General features: G+C 39.9%; 1 protein-coding gene across 1 annotated transcript in view; it reads right to left on the reverse strand.

Moving 5' to 3' along the window:
* EIF4E (eukaryotic translation initiation factor 4E) overlaps positions 1-352 on the reverse strand; it is a 45,504-nt gene extending 45,152 nt beyond the window's left edge. The window contains exon 1 of the mRNA XM_007463792.1: positions 296-352. Within this exon, the coding sequence (XP_007463854.1) occupies positions 296-352 (57 nt within the window). The remainder of the gene's footprint in view (positions 1-295) is intronic.
* Positions 353-8,999: the final 8,647 nt, after the last annotated feature.

An 8,999-nucleotide genomic window follows, 5' to 3' on the forward strand; every position in this document is an offset into this window, starting at 1 on the left:
CGGAAGAGCAGACGGATCTACACCCACTCGCATTCTCTGAGGCGTGAGCACTGCGCGGAAACGATGAATGAATGGGAGACGGGCGCGTGTGAAATGCAGCAGGTCCGGCCGGCAACCAGACCGGCAGCAGCTATCCGTAGGCCTCGCTCCTCCCCCTTCCCTCCTCCATGACAGCCCAGCCTCCAGCATGGAGGGGCGAGGACAATGTGATCCCCCTGCTAACCACCACCACCACCCTTCATCCTACTCGCAGAGCTTTACCCCGTGACACGGGGTTCTCCTCCCCACTCCAAACCTTTCTCGCCTCCCCTGCAGCCCACCCCGGCAACTCTCGGACACGCCGGCGTAACATGCGCTGGCCGCTCTCGGCTCCCCTAGGCGAGGTCGAAGCTTCTCCGCGCACGCCGCGGCACCACTCCCGCCCAACTAACCCTAGGGCAACGCGCGCCCACCGGCTCCCTGGCCCACCAGTCTAAGGAGTTCCGGCGCGCGCCCCGCACCCGACCCCTGGGCTAGAGCGAGGGAGGGAGACACGGAAAGGCTGCCCCGAGGTTCCCTCCATCTCATTCCAGGCCGGTTCGCCGCCCACCCTCCCTGCGCATCCGGGCGCCACCTCGGAGACGGCCCAGCGCCCTCCTAACCCGAAGACACAATTCCCACACACCTAGCCCAGGGCCCAGGTCACCCTCCACCCTCGAACCCCCTCGCGGCTCTGCCTGAGGCGCCGCCCCTCCCCCACACCTCTCCGCGAGCTCTTGGGCCCCCACCAGAACGTGGGCTCTACACGCCGTCGCGGCCAATCTCCGGGGCGCCCCCAGTTGTCCGCGGGGAGGTCAGGCCCACGAAGAGGGGGAGGGGGCGGCAAGGGGTAGCGTGCGCACCGGGAACGCGGTCCCGCGGGATCCCCGAGTCCGAAGGGAGACGGAGCGTGCGGGCCAGTGGGGGTGGGGGCCAAAAGCAATACTCACCGGTTCCACAGTCGCCATCTTAGATCGATCTGATCGCACAACCGCTCCTGAAGGGGGGGGGTGAGAGGAAAAAAATGAGATTCAAACCGCATTGGCCGGCTTCTGTTCACGTGACGGACGTGTCCGTTTGGCCCTGGCGGCGCCTGCGCAAGACTGCGGCGGCGTGTTTAACGAGAGACTTCTGGGAAGTGGAGTCTCTCTCCTGTCTTTCTCTCTCTAGTTTTCGTTTTTTTTTTCTTTTAGGCAAAGAAGTTTAAAAAAAAAAAAAAAAGGACTGGTCACGTGGTCGATGGGTACGGTGCGCGGTTCTCGGCGCGGCGGACACACGCGTGCTGGAGAGTGGGTTTCAGTCCTCTGCTCTTCCGCCTGGATAGCTGCTGTCGCACTTACTGCCAGGCATGCCTGCTGTACCCTTTGTCGCCCTGTCTTCCCATCTTTCCCGAAAGGTTGGGAACCGTAGGCTCAGCACGCACAATAATAAGGCTTCTTTTGCTTAGTTGAGGTCCTAGAACAAGTTGCCTATGTGTTCATTTAATTTTCTTTTGATTGCACACCATTTTCTCTTAGTTTCAAAAAGAGGCGGCGATGGAGAATCGTTGTTTAAGCAGGCAACCCTCCCCGGTCCCCCGGCTCCGCTAACGCTGGTGGTCACTCATGGCCATCACTGCCAAAAGGGGTGGCGGGGCCGCCCACAGTACCCACTTGCCACAGGTTGGGGGAGGGGGAGTGCACCCGACAGCGTTTCCTGTTCCAACTCCTGAGATTAAGACCTCAAGGCTAAGGCTTGCGTGGAAGTAAAAATCATTTGCAAGGTGGGTCCTCTCGCTTCCACTGTTGTGCTTTAACGAGATCGGAAATAGCCCAAGTCCGGGTGCGAGCCAGGGAAGCCACTCCGGCTCCCGCTGACTAAGCCCTGGATTGACCGTCAGGAGTCGTTAGGCCGGGTCAACTATGACTCGACGTTGACTCATTCTCCTTGGGCGAGTGACTTAGTCATTCAGTGCTCTAGCTTTTTCATTTATGAACCACAGATGATAATACACTTCCCTCACAAGGGTGTGCTATGCTAATGATTGTAACCAGCTTTGAAAATGAATCGGACTCCCTAAATGCTTCAGAATACTCAACCTCGTGCCTTCCTAAAGATCAGCGGCTTCCCCTAATGTATTTTTTTAAAACAATGTTTAAATTTTTTCTTTTGTGCACTTTGTTACATTATCATGTACACCAATGCAATTTTAAAGTTTCAAAACAATTTTTTTTTTGAACTGTAGCTACTCTCCATGGAGACTTTAATGTTCAGGAAAATAGTGTTATATTCACAATAATCACTGGTAATTAGAAATTTATCCCTACAGTGGCATCCTATATTTCCTTTCCCTGTAAGATGCTGTGCTGTCATTTCTCAAGACAGTGTTATTCTGCACGGTTATTAATACAAAAAACAGAGGTAAAGAAATCTAGTAGAGCGCTACTGTAAGGTTTTAATGAGGAAGACATACAATTACTGTTTTCCAAACTTCTTAAGAATGTTAACACCAGAAAAATTGGTATAAGCAGGTTGCCTGTGCCTGCCTGCTTACAGTGTTGCTGATGTCCAGAGCTGTGTCATACCTATTACTGACTACATAATGGTCGCTTGAGTTGGCTAACACATAATTGAGGCTGTAATAACTCAAAACCATTGCCTGATCATATGCTTTGGTTTACCTGGATGTCAGACACGATTAATAAAAGCTTTTGACCAGTCAACTTAGCTCTAGTAGGTTTAAAGTAGAAAGAATTCTGAAAACATAAAATAAATGGATAAATGGTTTTCTATTTAGATGATCTACTCTTAGTTAACCTATCCAAAGTAATTATAGTCGATCTCAGTGATACTTTCTGTTGTTTAAAAGTAGTATCCTGTTATCTTCTTTGAAGAGATAGTATATATGTATTATTTTCCCAATGCTGCTAGATAATAGAACAAAAGAGATTTAAAATTTAAAGAGATTTCAGTGGGACTGAAAACCAGTGATGTTCTTAAAACTTCCTTTTAATAATAGCTTCCATTTTTTAAACTTTTCTCTTGATCAAAACACACCTCAGTTTTGTCAATCATCCTAGTATTTCTACTATACATGTATAGTAGAAGTATATATATATACTCCTCTTCTTTGGAGCTTAATTTCTGTCCATTTTCTATGAGCTTTGTTGCATGTGTTTTATAACACATTCATGTGTCTTTTCCTAATATTACCATTAGACTCTACCATGTCAAAGACTTGGTGATTAGGTTTTTATCTATGTGTGTTTATGGTTGTTTTGCTTTTGCCAATCTGAAATATTTTATTCTTTTTTTTTTTTTTTTTTTTGCGGTACGCGGGCCTCTCACTGCTGTGGCCTCTGCCGCAGTGGAGCACAGGCTCCAGTCGCACAGGCTCAGCGGCCATGGCTCATGGGCGAAATATTTTATTCTTTATTAATCTATTAATGCACAAAAAAGTACATTTGTTACATTACTACCCTATTTGTGCTTGTACTTAAAGGAAAGAGTAATAAAAAAGATATTTGAAATGGGATATGGTATTGAAACACTATTCTACTTGTTGGAGTTATTTAGTTAATACATAATTAATGGCCCAGCATAGTATCATGGTAACTCTTATTTAAAATCCTGGAAAATAAATAAATAAATAAATGCCTGGAATGATTGGTTATCATTTAGCATCTGTAAATAGTCATGATCTTTTCTCTACATAATATAATCCTGAAGCTGGTATATCACTAGTCTTTATAGATCTAACTCATGGTAAAGAGACTTTAAATAATTTAATAGAACACATCATAATAAAAACAGCACATCATTTTTATCATGTATTTTGTCATTGGAATTTTATTTAGGTTTTCTAGATAATCAAAGTCATTGTTTTGCTGGGCATTGTTCAACTGTGGTTCAAACTGATCACATCTGCTATGATCAATCCCTCAAAAATATTACTGCAACACTGTCTAGGATTTTAAAAAAAACAGGCCTTGGAATTTTAGACATTCTGTTTAAATTAGTTGCCTTTCTTAGACTTGGATTAGTACTAAGCAATCGTTTTTTCTTAAAATGAATAGGTTTTGAGACAAGATATGAAATCGCATAATAAAGTAAATGATCCTTAATATTTTCATTTTGGGTATTAACTTTAGATATAATCTAAACCAACCTCTAGTTAACACTAACTTTTTTAAAACCTTTTTCACTCTCTTTTTAAACTTGGTTATACTTTATACTCTATTTTTTAAATTGTTATTGTCACTTTCTACAGTGATGTTACTTTAGGAAAGACCTAAAATGATGGCTTCAAACAGGATAAATAATCCTTTAAATTACAATTATATAGTTTAGTATTTGAGAGCATGAGCTCCAATGTCAAATTTCCTTGGTTCATAATCCCAATTCCCCCCTTTACTGTGGCCACATGCAGATTATTTAGTCTCTTTGTGCTTCATTTTGTCATGAGTTAGATAGGCACAATAACAGTACTTATCTTGCATGGTTAGTGTGAAAAACGAGTTAATCCATGTAACTTATTTAGAATAGTTCTTAGAATATAGTAAGCACTTCAATGTTAACTATAATTAGCATGATGTAATATTATATTAACATAAATTTATTGTTTCTACTTTTTGTATAGTGTAATATGCTTAAGAATTCTATGCAGAGACCCAACCCCCGTCCATTATCTTTAAGGATATTCCAAGCTTTCAGAGTCAACTATTGATTTCTTATAACATACCACGTATTTTTCACATCAGTTAATTCATTTGACCTTTATAACAAATATGTGAATTAAAAATTATCACCCCCATCTTATAGATAAAGAAACAGACTCAGTAAAGTAGGGGACACAGGCAAGTCCACACAGCCAATGGGTGAGCTGGAATTCAAACCCAGTTCTCTTGACTCCAAGATTCTTCCATACCAGAGCTGCTTTCCTCTGATAGGGTCTTCCAAAATGCCTGTATCTCTTTGAAGGACTTCTAATACTAAGTTCATTCACAAAACTGACAATTCAAGAAGTACTAAGTTAGTAATGGGAAATGTGTAATATTTGAAGGATATTTAAAGGACATGGGAAGCCCAGGCACTTCCTTTCTGGACTGTTAAATCTGTTTGGCATCCTAAGTCATAGATATATAAATAGTTCACTACCCACATAAAGAAGTGTGACTAAGAACATAAAGGGGGTAGCTAACAAGCCAAAACAAGCACTCATTCACCTAATGATTGAGACAGTCACTTCGTTTCTTCCCTTGTTTCATTCAGATCTCTGTTCCAATGCCATCTCCTGAGGGAAGGCTTCCTTGACCACCCTATCTAAATTATCATGCTCATTACTCTTTATCTCCTTACCCTGCTTTATTTTTCTTCAGGCCACTTTATAACTCTAGCTCTAAACCCAGTATTATATTAAATATTATTTAAGTAATCATTGGTTGCCTCCACTAGCAAAATGTTAGGTCCTTGATGATTTGTAGGTAGAATGCCAACAAATATTTGGGAAAAACCAAAATTTTTAAAACTTCACAGAATTCTAGCCTTAGGACTAACAATGTAATAGGAAAATTACTATATACCAGGTATCATGTTAAGCAGTTTATGTGCATTGATAATACCTCATTTTATCTTCAAAACAACATTCTGAGATAAGGAAACAGGCTAAATAACTTTCCCAAGAACACAGTTCTGTCTTCAGGGCTCTTAACACTATATAATATTGACTAGATTGTAATTGGACTGCCTAATAAGAAAGATAATTGTCTGAAATACTGAGAAATAATCTGCAAAGAGTATGTGAAAAATTCATGTAAGGAGTATGCTGGGTCAACAATAAGATACTATAAGTAAATGTAATTTACCTTTTAAAATTGAAATTAGAAAAAAATTTAAATGTAGTGGGATGAGATCAGTAGCTTTTAGAAATAACCCACAAGATTGTAAACACCCCAAATTCACAGATTTGGGTGGAACTTCAGGGAAGCATGACTGGATTTTCATTGCTACATACATGAGTAAGTGCTTACATTGAACTTGTCTAAAGAAATATTTAATGGGTGGGAGCTGGTCTGCTTACCATCTATAAAAGAGGAATCCAGAATGACAATATTTGACCATCTAGTTTTGTTCTGGGGGCAGAGTGCCCTGGTGCAAAAATATGGATCTCTGGTCCATTTGGCCCTCATTGGGAATGATTTCTTGAGGACACCACAACTAATTCTCCTTGTTTGGTTCCAGGTTTACCAAGCGACCATATGATGCACATATCTTCTGGTATTGATTTGTATATATGTAGGGCTGATATGGATACAGGAATGTCTAGACTAGTTATATTGCTCAGAGTCCATCTTAACTGGCACTAAATTTTTTAGTTTGTTTTACTTACGCTCTATGAGCTTGGCTAAAAGAAAACTACCCCTGTGGACTGGATTTTCTCTGTTTCCTCAGATTGTGATGATTCTCTGAGGAAACACCAATCTACCGGAATAGTCTGAATGGCTACCTTCCCCAGGACTTGCCATGTGCCTTTCTACTCCAACAGCATCTTTGGAGACCTGTGAATTAGAAATTTTTGATTCACCTGCCTCTAAAATCTTATTTTAAGTTCAAAGTTTGAGAGATTCCAATCCTCATTCAGGACATTGCTTAGAAACATGGGATGTACTAAAAATTCTCATATATCACCTTATGTGTTTCAAGTAGCTAATGGAAAACTGTGATTATTGTTTTGTTAAAAATAAATAATAAAATAATGGTAATAATACTCGCAAGAGAGCCATTTATATCTTTTTAAAAAATGACAAATCACTATAAAGACTTACTATTTGGGGAGAGCTTTTGTCAGGTCTGTGGATGCATTTAGTACAAACTGACCAACAGCATTCACAGCTCTGAAATGGAAAGTTAGGAAACAGGGGTCCATACTTTTATCATTATCAGTGCCTGAGATTATCAGGTTTTAAGAAGGGGAAAAGGGTTTGATCTAGATATGCATATTAGCAGACTGGATGTACTTAGCTTATAAAAAGTGACTTCTGGAAAATGAAAAAAAAATTACTATGCTGGGCAGATTTATGAAACAAACTGTTAGTTTAATTGCCAGGCAATTTATGGAAACAGAACCTTAAAAGAAAAAATCTGACCTTGCTTAAAAGTTTTTCCATATAGGATTATATGCTTTTCCCCCCTGAAAGGTAAGAGAATAGGTTCACATGAGAGTTAAATACCTATTTTATTTTACAGTAAAATAAGATGGCAAGATAAGTAAACACGATCTTATCCCTTTATTAGAGCTTAATATTTACATTCTGAAAGAGATTTTGGCAATATATAGGAAAATGTCAGCAGTCGTTGAAATTTAAAAACTAAGGGGAAATTATTGTTTTGTCAGTTACAAAAAGGATTAGCTAAATGTAATTAATACTTGAAGAGCAGAGCAATACTTGACTGAAAATATTTAAGTGAAAATATTTTAACTTATTAACTTTTGTTTATTTTTTTTCATAAAAAGGAATGTTGGGCTTCCCTGGTGGCGCAGTGGTTGAGAATCCACCTGCCAATGCAGGGGACACGGGTTCGAGCCCTGGTCCGGGAAGATCCCACATGCTGAGGAGCAACTAAGCCCATGCGCCACAACTACTGAGCCTGCGCTCTAGAGCCCGCGAGCCACAACTACAGAAGCCTGTGCGCCTAGAGCCCGTGCTCCGCAACTAGAGAAGCCACCGCAATGAGAAGCCTGCGCAACGCAAGGAAGTAGCCCCCGCTCACTGCAACTAGAGAAAGCCCGCGTGCAGCAACAAAGACCCAATGCAGCCAAAAAAACAAGGGATGTTACATTGCATGTCAACTGTACCACAATAAAACTTTTTTTTCAAAGAGCTGAAAAAACGTAATGTTAAATATAGGAAATTCATGCTATTTTCTGAAACTGCCTGGGGGTAAAAGTATTTAAAGTACTCATAAAGAAACTTGGAACTATGTTCTTATTTTGGGAGACTAAACCAGATATCTGATAGAAGATAATATTACTTAAAAGCCTTGTGTTCAGCTCCATCAAAAGAAAAAAAAAAAAAAAAGAAATCACACCCATACCCAGAGAGGAATTTGTTATTTATTTGCTTTTTAAGTTGGAGCTGGACTTTAGCAAAACATTTCATGTTAGGAGATGGGACAACAGCTTAAACTGGTTTGGATCTATAAATTAAACTTTCGTTTTTCAAAATGTAAGGAGGGAATTCCCTGGCGTTCCAGTGGTTAGGACTCCACACTTTCACTGCCAGGGGCCCGGGTTGGATCCCTGGTTGGGGAACTAAGATCCTGCAATCCGTGTGGCCAAAAAATAAAAAAAATGAAAAAACAAACAAACAAAACATGTTTAAGGAACCCTGGAGTAGAATTGGAATTTTAAAAATTATTCTATTATTCTTATTGTTTTTATACTGTTCTTCCCCTTGGTGATTTTTTTCTTTTCTTTTTTTTTTTTTTGTTTTTTTTGCCCCTTGGTGATTTTTTAAATGCATTTAATCTTATATAATGGTTTCATTTTAAACACAATATAACAAACATCATTAAAGAAATTTTTTTAAAAAAAGGAAAATCTTCCCTACTACCCTAATACATCAATATGCCAACATTTTATGCTCTTACAATTATAGGTCACATACAGTTTTGAACTGTATTTTTCACGTGATCTCTTATTGAGAATATTTTGGACATTGTTTGTAGACTAGATAATACTTTTTAAACATTTTATTTTGAAAAATTATCAAACTTACAGAATAGCTGCAATAGTAACTTCCACAAACCCTTCTAAACTAAACAATCGTTAACATGTTGCCTTGTCTCTCAATCTTTCATTATTTCTGAGCCATTTGAGAGCAAGTCGCAGACATAATGAGCTCTAAATACTTCAACATGTTCCTCCTAAGTATGAAAATATTTTCTTACAGAGCCATAACACAATTAAATCAGGAAATGTAATATTCAACACTTTTATCTAA

The sequence above is a fragment of the Lipotes vexillifer genome, unplaced genomic scaffold (genome assembly GCF_000442215.2).
Source record: "Lipotes vexillifer unplaced genomic scaffold, Lipotes_vexillifer_v1.1 scaffold49, whole genome shotgun sequence".
In the NCBI taxonomy this organism is placed as follows: Eukaryota; Metazoa; Chordata; class Mammalia; order Artiodactyla; family Lipotidae; genus Lipotes; species Lipotes vexillifer.